This window comes from Helobdella robusta, assembly GCF_000326865.2.
Source record: "Helobdella robusta unplaced genomic scaffold HELROscaffold_37, whole genome shotgun sequence".
Classification (NCBI taxonomy): Eukaryota; Metazoa; Annelida; class Clitellata; order Rhynchobdellida; family Glossiphoniidae; genus Helobdella; species Helobdella robusta.
Window position 1 is genome coordinate 909,107 of NW_008704785.1, and position 21,139 is coordinate 930,245.

A 21,139-nucleotide genomic window follows, 5' to 3' on the forward strand; every position below is an offset into this window, starting at 1 on the left:
AACTAATAATACAGATAATGTGAAAGGTGCATTCATTCATTCATTCACACATTTCGTCACTTGATATATTGTAGATCAATTTATACTCTGATTAAAAACTATAAATATATTGTTGGAGAGAGAGAGAGAGAGAGAGAACGCAAAAATCCGCAAAGCGATTTTTTTATGTTCCTAACAATTGAGCACAAATAAAAAAAGATCATTTTTAACAATAAACTCTAATATAAAACTAATGTGTCAAAATTCTTTTGACGATCAATCAATCCAATCAATCAATAATACTCATCGTCGTCGTCATCATCATCACAGTATCATAGAGCGCCAGAGATTGTAGAGACAAGACGACAGTAAACTTTCCGTGTGCTCCAATACAGGCGAAGGAATACCTAATAATAAGAAAAATAATAATAACAATAGTAATAATAATATAAATAATAGCTCACCCTTGTTGACATAATCCAGTTCCTCTTCTTTACTGATCAGATAGAACTCCTAATTTTTTGAGGGTGAGAGTAAAAAAGCATAATAATAATAATAATATCAAACAATAATAATAAGGAGAAGAAAAAGAAGAAGAAGAGGGAGAATAACAACAATAATAATGTTTAAAAAATTCCAAAAAACTTCATACAATAAAACAATAACAACAGCAAAAGATAAGCACAAAGGACGACAAAATGAACAGGAACATGAGCAACAACAACAACGACGACAAACCAAATTTTTCTGCCCTTCATCCACTTTGAGCATGAGACAGACGTCCAGATACAATGGATTAAGAACAACCTGGAAGAAAGATTATTTATTTATTATCAATTATATTATAATTATTTAAATTATTATTATTTATATTATCGATATTATTGTTATTAATGTCGAGGGTATTATTATTTATTATATAAAATACGCGCGCGCGCACACACACACAAACGCACGAGATAGGTAATCTTTCCATTTTGGAACCATCTAGAGTTAACTGTCTCCTTATGATAGAGCTGCTTAACGATATTATTCATCGTGTCCAATGAGCATTCAGAGAATTGGGTCAATCTGGGGTCAATGTCGTAGAGGTCAACCCTTTTAGCAAGGTCAAGGAGATTGACGAATTCTTGGAATTTTAATTTCGCCATCGCCTGTTTTCGATTTGATGAAGTGATTAAAATTTGAAATTTGAATTAATTGTTCAAAAAACAAAAATTAATTAGATGATTAATAATCTAATTTCTTTAAAAATACACCCACCAACAAACACGCCCATGCACGCGCACATACACACACCACAAACACACACACACTCACAAGCATAAAAACACACAAACAAGCAAACAAACAAACCGGATCTTTTGATTCTTCCACTTCTCCAGTCTTTCTCCTCCTTTTCGATTCCTCATCTGAAGAAATGACGTCATCATCATCGTCGTCATTACCACCACCACTTTCTTCATCATCATTATCATCATCCTCATCATCATCACAACTAACCTGAAACGAGCAACCTCATCCAAAGATGATCTCTGTGACATGAGTTCCTCATACTCTCCACTAACTCAACTATGCGGGATCTGCTCCGTGATTGGTCGGTTGGTTGGTTGGTCGGTTGATTGGTTGGTAAGTATGTTGGTCGGTTGGTATGTTGATTTAGTTGGGTGGAATTTTATCGAGAATTTAATTTATAGATTTTTTGAGGGTTGATTTTATCGGATGTCTAATTGTTTGGAGTTTGACAAAATTTAATTGGCTGGCTGATTGACTGTTTAGTTGATTGATTGATTGACTGAATAACCATCATTTGATTGAAAGATTGAGAGAATAACGACAACGACAACCAAAAATAGCAGCAACAACAACAACCAACAACAAAACCAACTTGGCTATATTGACAACAGGCTGTAGTATGGTGTGCAATGGCAGCTGATGCCAGTTCGAGTAACCGAGGTAGTCTTTCTGCTCACAACGAAATTTCTCTGCCAGCGACTTTTCCAAGAGGTTGAAATTTATTCTAGAAGGATCTGCAATAGTGAAGATGATGGTGAAGATGATGGTGAAGATGATGGTGAAGATGACCAAAATGACAGAGATGAAGTAAACGATCGACATTTCATTATCGCTTTCATACCCGACATCATTATCGCATCCTTCCACTGTACTCAACACAATCATCATCAAGGACACCATCATCGCAATCATCATCAGCATCATCGTCACATGAACGGGTGGTGGCCAGCCACACACTCACTGGCACACTGTTTGGAAACATTGACAGCAGTGTACGAAGTTGGCGATGGAGATGCTGTTGTAGACATGGACCTCCTCTTTTTATCCATATTATTCTTCGGATAAATTTGAAACAGGTTGGTCAAAACTATCCAAAACTTCAAACTGAAATATGATTGGCTGCCAGAAACAGCTGATCTAGACGGGTTAATAAAAGTAACGGGAGGAAGTGAAGAATCGAGAACCAACAGGAGACCGATTTCGAATCCCTTCAATAGCTCTTCATTGACGCTGTACAGTTTGCACTCTTCATTGGTTGGTTGGAGGGTGCAGAGTAGGGCGTGTTCTTTCACGGAGGTCTGTGATTTGATTGGTTGCTGCTATAAATAGAATATCTATGAACGAATACGTACACATTAACGGGCATTAACAATTACACACGCATCGCTACCATCCCCATCATCACCATCGTCATCGTCATAACGAGCAACATCTTCATCTACCTCGTCACTGCAACAAATGTTAAGGTTCATTGGGATGGATTTCATGAAGGTTTCATGCTCATTCATGTAGCTGAAGAGTCGCTGGGCTGTGTTCGCACCACACGACAGCCATAAAGATTCTGTTGTTGGGAAATTTTGTCTAGAATATTGTACAAAATGTTATACAAAATGTTGTACACAATTTTGTACACAATTTTGTAGACAATATTTTAGAGAATACCGAAGAAAGAGAATGCAAGAAAGAAACATCCCATAGCAACCTTCGTGAACGTAATTCCAAGAGAACATAGGTTCGTAGGGGAAATAGTTCACAACTTCCTTGAGGAACCTCGTCAGGGGGTACTGAGGGGGCAGCAGGGTGGAATCAGAAAGGGGGCACTGAATAAAGGATTGGGTGACCCGGAGGTGGAAGTCGTGGCAGAAAGAGTTGAAGTGGAGCATTTCTTTGATGCGGTCGTATTCATCGGTGAAGATCTGGCAGTGCTGTGTGCGTGTGTGGATGGATGGATGTGTGTGTGTAGGTGTGTGTGTGTGTAGAGTGTATGTGGAAGATTTTAAATGTGTGTGCGTGTGTTCGTGTGTGTCGGAATCTGCGGATGTGTGCAGGGGAATGTATGGATTTGTAATTAAGTATTGATCAATTGGCTCATTAATTAATTCATCAAGTTTTTCATTCATACATTCATCATTCAAACACTTAATTATCATTCATTAAAATGCGACGCGCGCACACACACACGCACACATACACACACACACACACACACACACACGCACACACAATTCAGCCCAATTCACACTAACTTGAGGACTGAAGGAAAAATTGTACGACGATTGCAAGGATGCCGGCATCTGATAGGCGTAGATAGTTACACAGAAATGCGTAGCCAGGAAACCAACCTCGACCAATAGCATTCCGCCCGGAAGTGCCTTCTGCAAGTAGGTCACGTGGTTTAGAGATGAGAAGGAAGAGGAGGAGGAGGAGGAAGATGAAGCGTGGTGATGATGGTGATCCCTGGAGAGGTACGGTGGAGTACTTAATTACTTAATAAAATGAACGAATTATTGAATGAATGAATGAAGTCAGTCATCATCAATCACCACTTACTCTTTCTTATCAGCAGCGGCCGAACTACCACTGCCCATACTAGCAGCGCCGACAACAACGCCACTCGTAGCTGAAGCAATCGAATGACCCAATGACGTCAGCGATGTGGACGAAGCGGAAACGGAAGATGATGACGTCGATGAAGATGAACCTTTGCAGGTGACGTTGAGGCGCGTGAAACAAAATGGCGCCAGGTAATTAACGTATTCTCGGCACATGTGCATGCATAACTTTTTCTGCCATTCAGGTTCTGTCACGTGATGATGTCGATGATGATGATGAGGAGGAAGAGGAGTTGGATGCTGCTGAGAACCAGGGGCTTGTTGCTGCTGTTTGGCTGCCAAAGTGTCCAGCGAGACGAAACTAGAAGTAGTAGTGGTGGTGGTGTTTGTGGTGACGGCTTGTTGGCCAGACGTCATGGTGGTGGTGGTGGTCTGCTGGCCACCGATCACGGCTCCTTGAAGTTTCTTGCGGTTGTCGATGCTGTCTGATCTCTTGCTCTTCACACTGGAGCCTGAACTGTGCCTGGATCGCTGTGACGTGTCATGTCGCGAAGATGATGACGTCATGAAGATGATGACGTGACGAGGATGATGACGTCATGAAGATGATGACGTCATGACGATTACATCAAAAATTGAAAAACAGCCACCAATGAAAGTAGTAACAATAGCATCTGCGATATACAACCACAACTACAATAACAACAATGACCAACCAGATTCCTATCAAATCCAACACCACCAGTAGTACTACCACCACTACCACTGCCACCACCAGCCGTCTCGAGTGTCTTGGAGTGGCTAGGAATGAAGAAGGAGGAGTCAGTAGAAAGTGGGAATTCCTGTTGCCAGGATGGGCTGAAGAGAAGGGGTGACATGACTTGGTGGACCACCCGCATCGATTTCTTTATGTACATCAGTTCTGATTGGTCGATCTAGAGTTGGTAGATTTATGAAACGAATAACTGGATTGGCTGGATTAAAATTAGCAACGTGGAAGCATACGCACACATACAAACAAACACTTACAATACGCACACATACAAACAAACAAACACATACAATATGGACATCGTACAAGCATACACGCACACATATAAACAAACATACACACACACACACATACACACACGCATACAAAACTGTACACTAACATTAACGTGTGATGAATAAACAGATGGCGGTCTTTGCTCACAAATTTGATGCAGACGTAGTAACTTTTCGCGCCTTTCCCTTTCTAGAATGACCACATGATGTTTACAAACATCAAAAATAAAAATTTATGACACAAGTGATTTTTTAAGGTTCTCATCTTCCATCTCAGGACCACCACCACCACGACCACCATCATCATCATCATCACCATAACTAACCTAATTTTTCATCGATCCTCATCTCCAGAACTTGCTTTCCCTGCTTAAACAGGCCGTCATTCTTAGTCTTCTTAAAGTAGGTCACGAAAGACTTCTTATGCAGCGGAATTGCCGGAAAGTTATTTTTAAAAACTAGGTCAACCAATGGCGTTGAAGGTAGCTGGTTGGAGTTTGTGGTCAAGAGAGCGCCTGATTTTGAGGTGATGTTGCTACCGCTACGATTGCGCTGCTTGGCGATGTTCATTGACTGTGGTCGTGTCGAGTGGCAGATCAGCTGCTCCAAGTCGTCGGCGTTTGTTATGTGGCTGTTACTTGTGTCCTGTGTGCGTGTGCGTGCGTGTGAGTGTTCGAGCTCATTTAATTTCAACTAGATGTTGAATAATTAAATAATGTGCCATCAACTTAGCTGGTTTATCAACAACAACAATACTACACACACACACACACACACACACACACACACACACGCACGCACGGGCAAACGAAGAAATAAACCAACAAAATAAGCATGATGAAATAGGCCCATCTTCTGCGACGCAATGCAGACGAGCAGATGGCTCCTTGAATTGTGCCAGGCTATCTGGAGACTCAAGTTCTTCTCAATAGCGTTCGACGTCTCTTGGCATATATTGTACTGGTAGAGGGTTATCTGGTTGGTTGGTTGGTTGGTTGATTGGTTGGTTTCAGATTGATTGATTGACAAATTGATTAATTGGATCGATTGATTAACCGATTGATAAAATAAAAAAACTGCCAGAAATAATCAGCCAATCAAAAACAGCCAGCTATTCAATTAACCAGCCAATCAGAACAGCCATCATACAGTTAAACGAAGCAACCAGTCACTATCTATGACAGCACAACAACAAGAGCAGCAGCAAAAGCAGTAACCACAGCAGCCACAACAAAAACAGACCACTTTATTCTTAATAGTTATCATCAGCAGGTATTGCCTAGGGACAAAGAGCTTCTCTGAATCTCTAAACAGCTGAAAACCAGCTACTGTAGCTGATGCGTTGGCAGTTGTATTAGCTGTTGTGGTAGCTGCACCATCCATCCTACATTTGCTTACGTCATCAAGAGGAACGAATTTTTGATAGGGATATTTTTTGCCTGGACAGTTGATAAGGAAAATAGATACACACTTCATACATTATTATCCTTACTAGTAGTGTAGTAGCATGTTGTTGTGCTATGACAGGCGCTCTGAATACAATACAATACAATACATCACAATAATATACCACATTCGATAAATACGTTACGATACAATTCGATACGATACGATTCTATTCGATACGATACGATACAGCACCTGCAAAAGCAACTGATTTGGAGGATTGTATGGAGGCACTTCTGACATTCTGGTGCTGTTGTATCTGCTGTAACTGCTTTTGATGGTGCTTAATATCCAAGCTGTTACGCCATTGGTTAACGTTTCGACCAATCATGACGTAGTTATGACTGCTGCGGCTGTTGATGACGTTGCTGGTGTTGTGGTTGCTGTTGGTCTCGAGACTTGAATTGTTGCAGGAAGATGACGATGCCTCGTCTACGCTGTCTTGTTCCTTTAACTGTGATACGTCGAATTCCATCCAATCCATCCATCCATCCACCCATCCATCCATCCATCCATCCTCATCATCATTATTTTTACTTTATTACTATCATCACCATAACTCCATCATGACCATCACTACCGTAACATCACTATCAGTACCTACCAAACCCCTCCTAGGCAAGAAACTCTCATAACTAGTTTCGCTATTGTGAGCGTTCGTGGGTTTTTCCCTGAAGTAGACAAGATCTATTTCTGGAATCTGGTTATTTACGATGTTGAGGATTTCCGCGAGTATCAATTCGACAGCTGGACTGCTTAGCAGCGTGTACTGCTGCTTGCTTACCGATGGTGCTTCTGATTATAAGGATGGTGATGATGATGATGACAGGAATGACGATGTTGATGATGACGACGGTGATGATGATGATGGTGATGATGATGTTGATGATGATAGTAATGACGATGGTGATGATGATGACGGTGATGATGGTAGAGTTATCGTGATGAGATAAATCAAAAATAACTAGAAATTAAAACTGAAATCCTAACCGTGCTTAGAGCAGAAATCCAGCCAATCAGGAATAGAGGTGGCGAATATGTTGTTCAACAATCCTTTGCTGCCACTCTCATAGGAGTTTATCTTTCTCAGTAACTCGATATCGAAATCGGAATCGTCGGTAAGTTTGTTGTCGGTATTTCGGCAAACCGATGTCAGAGTCGACGATGACGTCGTCGTCGGTATGCTGCTGTTGCGCTGCTGTTGTTGCTGGAAGTAATCCAGTGGATTCTGGTGGTCATTGCGTTGTTGTTGTTGTGCGTGCGTGTGTGTGTGTTTAGTTATTAAAATATTTTGTTGTTGTTGTTGTGTGTGTGTGTGTTTAGTTATTAAAATATTTTGTTGTTGTTGTGTGCGTGTGCGCGCGTGTGTGTTTAGTAATTCACATATTTTCTCATGTCCATATTTTGCTATATTTTCTTCTTCTTCTTCATCATCATCATCCTAGTCATCATCACCACATCACCATCACCCTACCCACCTCCATATACGGTCCGGAACAGTCAAAAGTGACAGGCCCGGATACCCTGCTAACATCACATCCCTGTTTTTCGGAGCCCCCAAGGAGGGTGCTGATGGACGACGAGGTCTCCTTAGGTGTCTTCAATATCGACGATCGGCTGCTATCATAACAGGACTTGTAGTAGCTGCAGCTACCGCTGCTGCTGTTGCCGCCGCCACCAGAGCTGCTATCTTGTGGTAGTTGCTGACTGCTCGAAGCTGATAATGATAATGATGATGATAAGAATTAATGAGGAAGAAGAAGATGATGATGATAAGAATGATACATGAGATGGCAAATGAGTACGTAAAAAAAAATAATGCATGTAAAAGTCATTCCAACCAACACTACAGACACCCAACTGACCACAAGTAACAGAGACGACTCCACAACTCCCGACAACAGCAGAAGCAGTCCCGAGGGCACCACCCCCGTCACTGGTGGGCACGCAAAAGGTGGGCGACACGGGTGCCGAATGGAGTGGCGAGTTGATGCCCTTGATATAGTGGGCGGGTATTTGAGAGATTGGAGAGGTGAGAAGACGATACTCGAGTAGGAGGTCTAGTACAGCGTGTTTGATGCAGTTCTCCAGCATCTCCACCAACAGCTGCATGTTCAGTTGGCCGCACTCCCATATTGCGAACTGGATGAGGCTTGTCGGTCCTTGAATGAGTGAGTGAGTGAGTGAGTTAGTGAGTGAGTGAGTGGGTGATTGTTTGCATTCTTAAAGTATTATAAACTACGGCGAAACTGAGGAAACAATTAATATAAACAGTTGATTGATTGTTGACAGACCCAAACCAGTATTTTTTTTACAATCGCACTTGGTTTATACAATACAACTCAGAATAATATAGATAAAAATCGTTAAACAAGTAGGTACGTCGTTTCATTCGATTCAAATGAATTTTCTAACTAACTTGCTAGATAGACAAGTGAATCGAATTCACACTATGCTATAAACATTTATACATGTTCAGCACATGAATGTATTCTAAAAAAGTTAATACATCCCACATAAACATCCATCAATCAACCAACCAGCCAACCAACCAACCAACCAACCAGCCAACCAACCAACCAACCAATCAATCAACCAACCAGCCAGCCAACCAACCAACCAGCCAGCCAACCAACCAACCAACCAGCCAACCAACCAGCCAACCAACCAACCAACCAACCGACCAGCCACCAACCAACCAGGTGACTTGGAATTAGGGTCAGGTTCGTACTTGATTGTCTGCAGGTAAGCTTCGAACACCGACCTGTCCAGAACCTCGTTGTAGGCCACCGGACTCGGCTTGGGCGAGCCTAGCAATTGAACTTGCTGACCCCTGCCGTCAACAAATGCTAGATGTATGCACGCTATTCCTGAGTGTGTGTGTGTGCGTGCGTGTGTGTGCGTGTGTGTGTGTGTGTGTGTGTGTGTGCGTGCGTGTGTGAATGTGTGCGCGTGGAAGTATAAAAACGAAAAACAAACACAAGCAATAACAACAACAACGACAACAAACACAAGCAACATCAACAACAACAACAAACACAAACAACAACAACAAACACAAACAACAACAACACAAACCTTTGCTGCCGGCCTGCTGCGGTGTAACATGCAGAAATATGTCATTGTCTTGTTGCATCTGGATTGTTGTTGGCAACGCTGTTGTTGTTGTCGCTGGCAACGATGTTGTTGTCGTCATTGATGTCGTTGTCGTCGTGGCGGGGAACAACGGGGCAGACGGAAACAAAGCGACAGGCGTTTGAGAATGCTGTGGTTGTTGCGGTTGCTGCTGTGTCGCGACGACACTTGATGACGTCGGCATGAGGGGCTGCAGACAGGAAGAACTTGAATCGTAAGCAGATGACGTTTGCGTGGGTGGGAAACTCGGTGTAGAATGATGATGATGACGATAAGGTGGTAAAAGGGGTGGGGGTGGTGGAGGCGGAGGTGGAGGGGGAGGTAGGACAACGGGAGGAGAACTATCAAACACAACATTGGATGACGGGCTAACTTTCGGAGCAGTTTGATAGGGCTGGAAGAGATTTTCAGGTGCGCTGGGGTGAGCATACTTTGGAATGATGAACTGTGATTGGATGTTTTGACGCAAGTAATAGGAGAAGGCGTATTGATGTAGGAGTGCCGAGTTTGGAAAGAAAAACTGGACGACGGTTGTTGGGGCTGAACCGGGTTTCTGAATGAACTGTTGGAGTTTGTTTGCTTGTTCTAGCATGCTATCGTTTTAACCAGTGCATACATTCCTATTTTGTACATCACAAACTGCAAGATCACCGTGCAAAAAACAACTACCATTCAATTCTCCATATTTCCCAAAATCCCAAATCCAATTCTATAAACCCGCAATCCCATTCTATAATCCCGCATTCCCCATTCTATAATCCCGCAATCCCATTCTATAATCCCGCAATCCCATTCTATAATCACGCAATCCCCATCTTATAATCCCATTCTATAATCCCGCAATCCCAATCTATAATCCCGCAATCCCGACCTGAACATCATCAGCAGTTAGATTCCCACTGCAGTTCCTAGAGATGAACATGTAGATGGCGTCTAGCACGACCTCATCCAACCTCTTCTGCATCCAGTCCACCAGATCCACACATATCTTGTTGTCTTTTGCACCGGGAATTAAATTAAAAGTTCATTTAAGTTGAAATTATTTACTAAAGTAGATAAAAGTGAAAATTGAGTTGAATATATAGTAAAACCAACAAACGAAAGAGGAACACAATCTATTAATAACAACACCAGCAAAACTAAGATAAGAAACTCACCCTCTTTTCCCCTCTCTCTCTCTCTCTCTCTCTCTCTTCTTTCTCCCTCTATCTATTTCTCTCACACACACGTACACACACACACTCTCTCTCTCCTCACACAAACACACGAACACAGACACGCACACAGACACGCACACAGACACGCACACATACAAACCTGGTTGACAGACGCCAAAGAGCGTAAGAATAACTTTTTCATCATGCTTCGGCTTGTTAAGTATTGACTGGTTCCTCTTCATGCTGCTGGGAGGTTGCTGCAGTGGGTTCGAAACTGTTGAGCCTGTCGTCTGGGTGGTCTGGGAATGAGGTGTCAAATCCGAGTCGGATGTCCCTGACGTGGGGGTCTTAGTTGACTGGGAGGAGGGTAAGTAGGGTGTATGTGTGTGCGTGTAAAGTTTCTATCATTCATCATTTTGATCATGATCATCAAACCCACCACCACGATCGTCGTCATTCACCACAAACCTCGCAATCTTTAGCACATTTCGTTGCACCTGACGTATCGGCTTGAGACGACGACATAGCTGTTGGCATACGAACAAATATAAACTTACACCACACCCAGTATGAGCGTGTGTGCGTGCGTGTGTGTGTGCGTGCGTGTGTGCGTGCGTGTGTGTGCGTATGTGTGCGCAAATTCATATACAAATTCTCAGATAATAATACAAATATCTTAACAAATTGCTTACTGTCTATTGACTGCTGCTGTTTGGTTTCTTGATCCGTTAAACTGTTCAAGGAATTGTGGATAATGAGTGTAAAAGAGTTAATGGAATGCACTTGCACATGCACATACATATAGGCACGCACGTAAACTCGCACTCACATGCACAAAAACACATAAAATCATAACGACATTGAAAATATGATATTATCACAACAGCAGCAACCGAAACACAACTATAGCCACATATACCTCTAAAACCACGGCAAATCCAACAATAAATATAACACAGTAGCAGCAGCAGCTATTGCAGCGGCAGTCATAGCAGCATCAACTTCAACACAACAAAAACAACTACAACAACAACAACAGCATCAGGTACCTAGCGTAGAATACAGAATTTGTACCATCAGTCAGTACGAACACATTTGTACGATTCTTAACCGAAAATGGCGTCAAGTAATTACGTAGGCGGGTTACTCCTGGTTATGATGACGACGACGATGATGATAATGATAGCAGCAGCAATGATGATGATGATGATGATGATGATGGTGGTGGTGATGTAGTGGTAAAGATGATGAATGAGAGCTAGATGATGAAAATCATAATCGTCATCATTATCATAACCATAATCATCACCACAATCATCATCACTCTTAACCTCCTCCAACGACAACTCCAGGCACGGATTTAGCCGTCGTTGTACTCTTTAACCTCGGGTGGATGTCAAAGACGAAGGTCCAGACGGGGTCGCAGGCGAAGTGACCCGGTTTAAATTGGGTCGTGGCCGCCAGGTAGCTCTTGTTTTGATTGGCTGGCATGAAATCGTCGTCGTCTGATTCGCTGTCTTCGTTATTTTGATAACCTATCAAAAAAAAAATAGTTTCACAACTCTTTTTTAAAAATTAAAAAAAGAAATCGAAATTCAAAAAATGAATTATTAGTGGCGAATGACTTTAACACTCATCTAATCTAGATATCATTAACATACATAACATAGATTATATTAACTTTAATCAGGTCAAGTTAATAATAAATTGACCTATTTACATACTATTACACAACGCGTAGCCAACTTAACACACTGTATGAGTACGTAATGCGCACTGCAAGTATGTATAGCCAACCTCCTTGTCTAGAGAAGAGAGTTGGAGATTTTTTCTTGGTATGAGTCAAGCCGCCAAAACCGCTACTACTATTACCACCGACGACGTTGACGCTGTTGTCAGCTTCCGCTTTTGCACCCTTCGACCATTTGACATCCTCGTCTGCTTCGGCGATTAAAAGTGGATTGCAAGTTTTCGTCTGGTTCAGATCATCTAGAAGAAGTTTCTGGAAAATTTTGAAATTATCTAATAATTAATACTAATAATAATAGTATAATATAAATATAATAATAATTAGGTTATAATAATTTGAAAGTGTAAAACAGCGAAAGCGAGTCAAAGATTATAAATATGTAATTACGAAAAGGAGCCACCTGATTGACGTAGTGGCATATCTTCTTGATGTTCTCGACTACCTGGCAGTTGACGTCCAAGTACCGCCTACTGACATCCGCCCTCATCAGGTCCCTGCCGTCCATGACAGGTGGAGAAGTGAAATGAATGAATACGTGAATGTATGAATGTATGAATGAATGAATGAATGAACGAATGAATGAATGAATGTATGAATGAATGAATGCATGCGTGTAGGAAAGAAAAAATGGCTGAATGAATGAACAAATCAATGAACGACGGGCGAAACAAACGAGAAATCGAGCAAACGAACAAATGAAATAAGGATAATTAAATGAATGAACAATGAATGAATGAACAAATGAACGAACGAACGAACAAATAAATAAATGAATGAATGAATAATTAAAATAATTAAAACAGTATTGAGCAAACCTCTGACAGAAGCAACAACAACAACCAACCTGTAATGGAAGTAAACGTCGACTTTATCGCTGGCGACCCTTAGAATCTGCCAGAACTCTGGAACCATCAGTTTCTTCCTGACCGTGGAAAGATGATGACTATCTGACGTCATCATCATGGCCGCGTCCTCGTCTAACTCACTCGAATCCGCGTCCGCGTCGTAACCACCTGTCAATGAAACAAAGGAGGAATAGTAGATAGTGGAGAGAGAGAGAGAGAGAGAGAGAGAGAGAGAGAGAGAGAGCAAAAGACAGTAGAAGGCCTAAGGCCTATAATTTTATTTCGTATTTTAAATTCTTCGTATTTTTGATTTTCCATAGAAGCTTTTTGAAAAATGTCTCGTTTGAATAACGATACGAAAAATCTCGTATCGTTATAAAATCATGATTGACAGCGAGAATAACGATACGATATGCAGTGCTTACAAGCTAACTAGATGTTCGTCATTAGTGTGAATTTTAGGAGTTGAGGATGAATTGATGAAAAAGTGAGATGACCACCGAGACCAACCGGTTGTGATGCTACTGGTATCCATGGCTGACACTGGTGTGTCCCGACCTGACGCATGTCTCGATCTTAATGATTTGTTGTTGCTGCTGCTGTTGTTGTTGTCCTGTTGTTGTTGTTGTTGTGGCGCCGTGTTGCCTCCAACTTGCTGCGAAAAGTAGTTGAACCTCGACGATGACGTCACAGATCCAGTCGGCGATGATGACGACTTTTCAAAATTAGTTGAACTCTGCGCTCGCTTTATGAAACGATTAGCGACAGACGCCATGTTGGCACCGGAAATACCGTCGCCAAAATTCACGCCACCGCTATTGACCTCTTCGTCCACGTGATCTTCTGGCAGTTCCTGATTGGTTAGAAGGCTACCAATCATCGTAGTGGTCAGTCCAGCGTCCAAACCTGCTGGCCCACTGATTGGTCGAACCCGTTTCGATTCACAATTCTCCGGGTAGAAGCCTGTGCAGGGGTTGGTTGAATGCTGTAACAATAATGAAAGAATTGATGATGATGATGATGATAATAAGCAACAATAAAACAGCGCACCTTCGACCGTTTTGACGTATCTGTCACCACTACTGGAGACGGCGATGAAATTTTGTGACCTGAGGTTAGGGGGCGTGGAAATGGACGGATGATTGACAGATGATTGTAGCTGATGTTGAGATTGTATGGAGATCTTTCGCGATTTGTTGGCGCTTGTTGAACGGCCTGTTGCTGTATTAACGTTGTTGTTGTTGTTGTCGCTAGTGATTTGTTGAGCCTCTAGACATTGCAGCTGTTGTTGATTTGCAACGCTAATGTCTTGCAGCTGTTGTGGTAGCTGATGTTGTTCAGATGAATCTTGTTTAGTTAACGACGACGAACGTTGCTCACGTTGTTGCTGCTGCTGATTGTACTGATGCAATATCTCCAACCTCGACTGCAGTAGATCAGTTCTCTTCAGAACATTCTCAGAGCATGGCTTGCAGAGATAGAAATAGTCTCCCATCTTCACTAACTGGTACTTGCTGACTCTCATCTTCTCAAATAACTGCGAACGTGAAGTGAAATAAAGACAGTTTTTTTCAAGAATTAAATTAATTAAATTAAACTTTAAATAAATTAAATTCTGAATTTGCTGGACGATATATCTATTAAAAACACGACAACAACGAATCGAGATATCAAAAAAGAAAAAACACATCAAATATAAATCTATTAAAAAGAATAAAAGAAATAAATTTAAAAGTAAACTCAAATGAAAAGACACGAGAAGACAGAAACCAACACTAAAAAATAGGCCTAAACTCTTCTCCGGCCCGAATACGAATTTAAGTAGCACCGGACTATACAGACAGGTGTTGTACTGGTAATGTTGTTGCTGATGTTGATGATGGTGATGATGATGATGATGTTGTTGCTGCTGCTGCTGCTGCAAGTGATGACGGTGGCCAGGAGCCGTTGACTCGCTCACGTGACTAACAACGCTGAGTAGCGTCTTCTCAGAAACCGGGAAAATTGCCCGACTGAACGATACGATTTCATCCCTAAGTAGCCATTTAATCTGAGAAATTTTTTTAAATTTTAAATTATGACTAAATTAATTGGAAAAACAATAGCGTAGCGGTAAAGTGACTGGTGACGCGTGTTGCAGCGATTAGATTCGAAAGCAACTAGATCACTGTTTATCGTAACCTATGCATGCTTGGTTCAATGCTTTGACCGTGAATTCTTCAGAAGTCCAAACGTGTATAAATCGACGCGTGAAGCGCTATACAAATCAGGCAAAAGAGTAAAAGTAAACAAGCAGAATAAAAATATGAATAATAGATAAAAAGAAACACTAACCAAATTCTGGCAAATAGATACAGACCACTTCTGATATATTGGCAGGTGTCCAATGACACGATTCTCGAACCTGTTTCATTAATAATAATAATAATAATAATAATAACAAAAATAATAATAATTATTATTATTAAAATAATCAACATCTTCATCATGACTAACCCATCTCTTGTTGTAATGGCGCTCTCTTTGACAGTATCACTCTGGCAACTTCCCACATAGAGACCATCATCATCACCACCAGCATCGTCATCATCATCATCATCGTCGTCGTCATCATCACTCACTTCACCATCGTCGTCATCATCATCGGTAGTAGAATTGGTGGCGTTTTTGCCTTTTTTAAGCCCGCCACCACCACCACCACCACCATCGTCGTCGTCTTCATCTTCATCATCTGTGAAATCTTTATTGAACTTGTGCATGTCAATTGAGCTTAGGTGATAATATCTGGGCCTCTTTAGAGTTTGACCTTCATCGAACGAGGTCAAGGACAAACAGTGGAGGTCAAGGGTCACTTTGAAATTTGATTTCAGATCACCGAGTGGTCTGTCCTGAAATTTCAGCAGGAGGTCTTTGATGGTTGCTGTTTTGACGGGTTCATTGAAATTGGAGTTGATAATTTGTTAAAACCGGTCCATTCCGGGCTTGTAGTTTCAATATAATTTTCATCAAAGTTTCAATGTTGATAGTATGTTTGTACGTTCACACGTTCTATATATCTATATGTAACATTATACATCTATATTTAACCTATATATTTATATGCAGCCTTATACAGCTTTATATGAATCCTTATACATTGAAACGTACTCTAACCTATGCAAACAGGTGGCGACTCGACTTGGTCGCTTTGAACGCCGCCACCCATGCGGACAGAACAAGAGAGGTTCAAAAACAAAGGACAGGAGTTGCGAGCCTGGGACAAAATCTTCGCTGCCATCGTCTGCTCAGTTTTAGCGTTCTCGTTCGAGTCAGTTGATGCTGAATCGAAGACAAAATCGGACCCAGAGTTATTTTTGGGGTAGAAATAGGGATGTGTTGATGAGGCAGAGAAATATTGTTCCTCACTCAACGGTCGTACTTCAGCCTCCCAATCTTTTTCAGTCGAAAAGAAAATTAACAATATTTAATCAATCAATCAATCAATCAATCAATCAATCAATCAATCAATCAATCAATCAATCAATCAATCAATCAATCAATCAATCAATCAATCAATCAATCAATCAATCAATCAATCAATCAATCAATCAATCAAATCAATCAATTAGTTAATCAATTGCAAGTCATTATCATCATAAGATATCACCATAATATAGAATCATCTTCAGCATATAGCTAAAAGTAACTAACCTGATAAAGCGGTGCTACTGTCCTTACCAGGTGCACCTGCACTTGATTTGGGTGCGTGCGTCCTTTGTAGTTGTTTTGGCTGTTCGGTACCGTAGTAGGAATTGACTGTGTGCGATTGGAACATCATCTTCATTATTATTATTATTATCATCATCGTCGTCATCATTCAAATTACGATAACCAAAACCAGCTATCACCGCCATCATCACTATCACCGCCATCATCACTATCATCATCATCGTCATCATCATCAATACTTTTGTTGATTGCATGCTCTATCGCTTCTTGATCTGGCTCGCTACTAAAACTTTCCTAAATTTTAATAAAAATTATAGATAATTAAAATATAATAAAATAATTAAATTAACTAATTAATCAACTGACCAATCACCATGCAAACCAACTGACCAATATGGTCCTAAGTTGAGGCGATTGGCAGCAGAAGAGACAGCGCGGCTGTGATTGGACGGGCTTGAAATGCTGGGAGATGATTCTATTGAAGCGTTCCTTCACCGAAGCATACAGGCTCTCAGCTGCTTCGCACACGTGACTATCCAGCAACACGCCAACCGTTGCTTGCTGCTGTTGCTGAGTGCTGCTGTCGAGATGGTGGTGGTTGTGGAGATCACGTGTGACAATGATGATGACGTAATGAGAACGACGACGACGATGATGATGAAGATGATGTAGTGATGGCAAACTAACGAGATGATAGCAACAATGATGGTTGTGGATGTATTATTTCTTATGTGTTGAATATCGAGTCAGAAAAACATTTATTTATACATGATAGCAAAATTATTGCTAGACCAGTTGACTGATTGAGTGATTGATTAACTAATCGAATAAATGAATGAATGAATGAATGAATGAATGAATGAATGAATGAATGAATGAATGAACGAACGAATAAATGAATGAATGTTTGATTAACTAATTGAATGAATGAATGATAGCTTGATTGATGAATTGATTGACCGCTCGAATGATTGAACGATTAATCAAAGCAAACAACTAACCTAGAGGCAGTGCAGATATTTGCACTCACAATAAGGTCATCAATGGTGTAATCAACCTCAACACCAACACCATCACCCCTGCAATCATCATCATCATCACCACCGCCAGCATCATTATCAGCAGCAACACTCGTCTGGAAAAACTTGTCGCCGGTGCCGCCGCTGCTATTACGACAGGGCGTAGAACTTTCGAGAAGCTGCTTCATTCGCTGGCAGGAGTGTCTCAGGAATTCCGTGATGTCGATTTCTATTGGCCAGGACTCCTCACAGACGCTGTCGATGGCAGAATGGATGTCTTTGTTGTTGACCTGACTACCGTTGCGTAGGCATTCGTATAAGGCTGTTCGTCGTCGTCGTCGTTGTTGTTGTCGGGGTGAATTACAACAATAAGGTTATTTTGTTTGTTTGTTTGCTTGTTTGTCTATTTGCTTCTTCATTAATTTATATATGTTTGTTTGTTTGTTTGTTTGTTTGTTTGTTTGTTTGTTTGTTTGTTTGTTTGTTTGTTTGTTTGATTGTTTGTTTGTCTCAGACACGAAAGGACGAAAAAAAAATCTAAAAAACTTAAGACAATGCAAATAAATTCTCACAATGAAGCATGACAATATAAAAACGCCATCAAAACTAACAGATTATAAAACACCAAAGGTACCAACAAACACCAAAGATAGTAACAAACACCAAAAGAAAGTAGCAAATAACAAAGAAACTAGCAAACACCAAAGATACTAACAGATGACGAAACATCGTAGATAGGTTTCAGAAATTGAAGAACAGTGTTTACGCAGTTCATCTTGATTCTTGTACAGATCCTCGCTCGCCTTCTTCCATCTCTCTCTACTGCCTGAACTCTCACATTCGCTCTCCTTCCTGTTGCTCTCCACCAGACAGGCTACCCTCTTCGGTGATTGGCTGAGTTCTGAGGATTTTGAGTGGCTGCAACTCATATCGTCCTGTGATTGGTCGAGCGATTGATCGAGTGATTGAAAAAAATGAATGAAGGATGCTTGATTAACAGAACGATTGACTAAAGGGTAATGACAGAATGGATGGGAAGATGGATGAACAAATGAATGAATGAATGAATGAATGAATGAAAGAAAGAATAAATTATATAAAGAATTGGATGAAAGATTAAAGGAACAAAGGAGCAAATGAACAACAACAACCACACAACGTCTGACAACAGAAGAGCACCTCAAAAGTCAAATCTTCGTAAAGATCTGGAATCTTCTGCGTGGTTCGAAGATTTAGCAGCAAATCCGAGAACGTAGTAGTAGAGCAGTTGTACACATAAATAGGTAGCACAGGACCGTACCAATAATTGTACGAGGGGTGTTCAGGTATGAATGAATGAGGACTTTTCATATTGGCATCATCTTCTCCGTTCAATTTCACACTTTCTGCAACCGGTTCGTCTTTTATAAGTTCGTCGCTATTTTTAGGTACACTGGAAATCCCCACGCCGTCCGTATTAATTACGGTAACGTTGCAAGTTTCGACGTTTTGCCTATTAGTTTTATCATCCCCAGAAGCAATAACAACATTGGATTTATTGTTAGTGGTGGTTATTTCAGCACTAGGATCAAGTAATTTGAGTAGGTCCTTGTAACTTGCTGGTACTAACGTGATGATGAGGTTTTGTTGAGCTTGTTGTTGGCTGCTTGTTGCTATTGTTGATGTTGTCGTTTGTTGATGTTGTTGTTGTTGGTGGTGGTGATGCGAGGAGAACTTTTGGTGGTGTTCGTGTGGCTGGTGGCAGCGACGATTGAATGGCGGCTGTTGTTGCTGCTGGAAAGAGCTGAAAGTATTTCTTACATTCAGTTTCAATTAATCTGAAATAACAACAACAAGAACAACATCAATAACAACAACAACATCAACAATAGCAATAACGACGAAACAACAATAATAATAATAATAAAAAAAATACAAGTCCAACTTTTGATTTTCAGTTTTCAGCAGCTTCAAGTAGCACTTCCACAGAGGGGCATCGACCTTGACCCCGGGACAGCAGGATTCACACTCACTGACCTTGGCCCCGTTTAACGTCTGCTGCGAAGAAAATTCACTCTGAAGTGTGGTGGTCGTCGAGGGCTGCACGTGATCATCCGCGTCCACGTGACTGGCAGAATTAGTGCAATTAGGCAGAGTAAAGCCAATGGGGATCGGCTTGATGGTCTGATCTCTCTCTCGGGCTTTTAGGGATGTGATGAATTGTAAGCACTCTTCTGGTGTAAGGTTTAATTCTCGATCGTGAAGTGATTTCAGTTGTTCGTTGAGGAGAAGTAGCAGTAAGCTGTTTGGACTGAGTTTGGTGGGGTTGTTGTTGCTGCTGCTACTACTGGGCTGGTCGTCTTCAGTTTCGTTTGTCCATGTGCTTCTGCCACCTGATTAATTGGTTGGTTGGTTGGTTAGTTGTTGCTTTGTTGTCGTTGTTTGTTTGTTTGTTTGTATGGTTGCTGTTATAGGGAATGGATGTGTTTGGGATGGATCTGGCAAGTTGTGCATAGATGAGGAGGAAAAAGCTCAGGTGTGGAAAGCTCATATGGAAAGGTTGATGAATGAAGAGAATGAGTGGGATGGAGATGTGGAATCCGCGGTCACACACGGACCTATAGAGAAGGTGACGAGGGAGGAAGTAGAGAAAGCAGTTAGAGAAATGAAACTAGGTAAGGCGACAGGGGTTTCGGAAGTGGCGGCTGAACATATTAAAGCGAGTGGGGTGATAGGAATTGAAGTTATGATGAGAATTGCTAACAGTATGTTTGATGATGAAGGTATACCTGAGGATTGGCGACACAGTGTGTTGGTGCTGTTGTATAAGGGCAAAGGAGATGTGAGAGATTGTGGGTCATATAGGAGTGTGAAATTGTTAGAGCACGGAATGAAGGTAGTGGAGAGGGTGCTTGAGAGGAGGTTGAGAAATATGGTGACAGTTAATGAAATGCAGTGTGGGTTTATGCCTGGTAGGCGAACGGTGGATGCGTTGTTCATGGTGAGAATGTTGCAGGAGAATTATAGAAAGAAGAAACGAAGATTGTACATGTGCTTTGTGGATCTAGAAAAGGCTTTTGATCGAGTACCGAGGAAGGTCATTGAATGGGCGTTGAGGAAGAAAGGAGTGAATGACAGACTTGTTAAAGCNTGTGATGCAGCTGTATGAAGGGGCAAAGACAAAGGTGAGGGTTGGAAGGGGGATGTCGGACGCTTTTAGTGTGTG

General features: G+C 41.3%; 1 protein-coding gene across 1 annotated transcript in view; it reads right to left on the reverse strand.

Annotated features, from left to right (window-relative positions):
- Positions 1-303: 303 nt before the first annotated feature.
- Positions 304-21,139, reverse strand: part of HELRODRAFT_176316 (hypothetical protein) — a gene marked incomplete at both ends in the record, with an annotated part of 22,910 nt that continues 2,074 nt past the window's right edge. The window contains 45 exons of the mRNA XM_009023540.1: positions 304-386; positions 444-492; positions 718-786; positions 936-1,133; positions 1,336-1,391; positions 1,483-1,562; positions 1,868-2,009; positions 2,237-2,573; positions 2,718-2,836; positions 2,978-3,200; positions 3,522-3,732; positions 3,826-4,358; positions 4,544-4,762; positions 4,982-5,064; positions 5,201-5,519; positions 6,117-6,313; positions 6,516-6,774; positions 6,925-7,115; positions 7,311-7,548; positions 7,799-8,037; positions 8,186-8,482; positions 9,399-10,017; positions 10,327-10,451; positions 10,773-10,968; positions 11,081-11,139; positions 11,305-11,345; positions 11,662-11,761; positions 11,944-12,147; positions 12,410-12,614; positions 12,763-12,856; positions 13,207-13,375; positions 13,718-14,170; positions 14,258-14,744; positions 14,982-15,074; positions 15,177-15,257; positions 15,567-15,611; positions 15,829-16,127; positions 16,361-16,639; positions 16,898-17,002; positions 17,155-17,209; positions 17,306-17,495; positions 17,917-18,256; positions 18,650-18,869; positions 19,114-19,717; positions 19,859-20,306. Of these exons, the coding sequence (XP_009021788.1) occupies positions 304-386; positions 444-492; positions 718-786; positions 936-1,133; positions 1,336-1,391; positions 1,483-1,562; positions 1,868-2,009; positions 2,237-2,573; positions 2,718-2,836; positions 2,978-3,200; positions 3,522-3,732; positions 3,826-4,358; positions 4,544-4,762; positions 4,982-5,064; positions 5,201-5,519; positions 6,117-6,313; positions 6,516-6,774; positions 6,925-7,115; positions 7,311-7,548; positions 7,799-8,037; positions 8,186-8,482; positions 9,399-10,017; positions 10,327-10,451; positions 10,773-10,968; positions 11,081-11,139; positions 11,305-11,345; positions 11,662-11,761; positions 11,944-12,147; positions 12,410-12,614; positions 12,763-12,856; positions 13,207-13,375; positions 13,718-14,170; positions 14,258-14,744; positions 14,982-15,074; positions 15,177-15,257; positions 15,567-15,611; positions 15,829-16,127; positions 16,361-16,639; positions 16,898-17,002; positions 17,155-17,209; positions 17,306-17,495; positions 17,917-18,256; positions 18,650-18,869; positions 19,114-19,717; positions 19,859-20,306 (9,653 nt within the window). The remainder of the gene's footprint in view (positions 387-443; positions 493-717; positions 787-935; positions 1,134-1,335; positions 1,392-1,482; positions 1,563-1,867; positions 2,010-2,236; positions 2,574-2,717; positions 2,837-2,977; positions 3,201-3,521; positions 3,733-3,825; positions 4,359-4,543; positions 4,763-4,981; positions 5,065-5,200; positions 5,520-6,116; positions 6,314-6,515; positions 6,775-6,924; positions 7,116-7,310; positions 7,549-7,798; positions 8,038-8,185; positions 8,483-9,398; positions 10,018-10,326; positions 10,452-10,772; positions 10,969-11,080; positions 11,140-11,304; positions 11,346-11,661; positions 11,762-11,943; positions 12,148-12,409; positions 12,615-12,762; positions 12,857-13,206; positions 13,376-13,717; positions 14,171-14,257; positions 14,745-14,981; positions 15,075-15,176; positions 15,258-15,566; positions 15,612-15,828; positions 16,128-16,360; positions 16,640-16,897; positions 17,003-17,154; positions 17,210-17,305; positions 17,496-17,916; positions 18,257-18,649; positions 18,870-19,113; positions 19,718-19,858; positions 20,307-21,139) is intronic.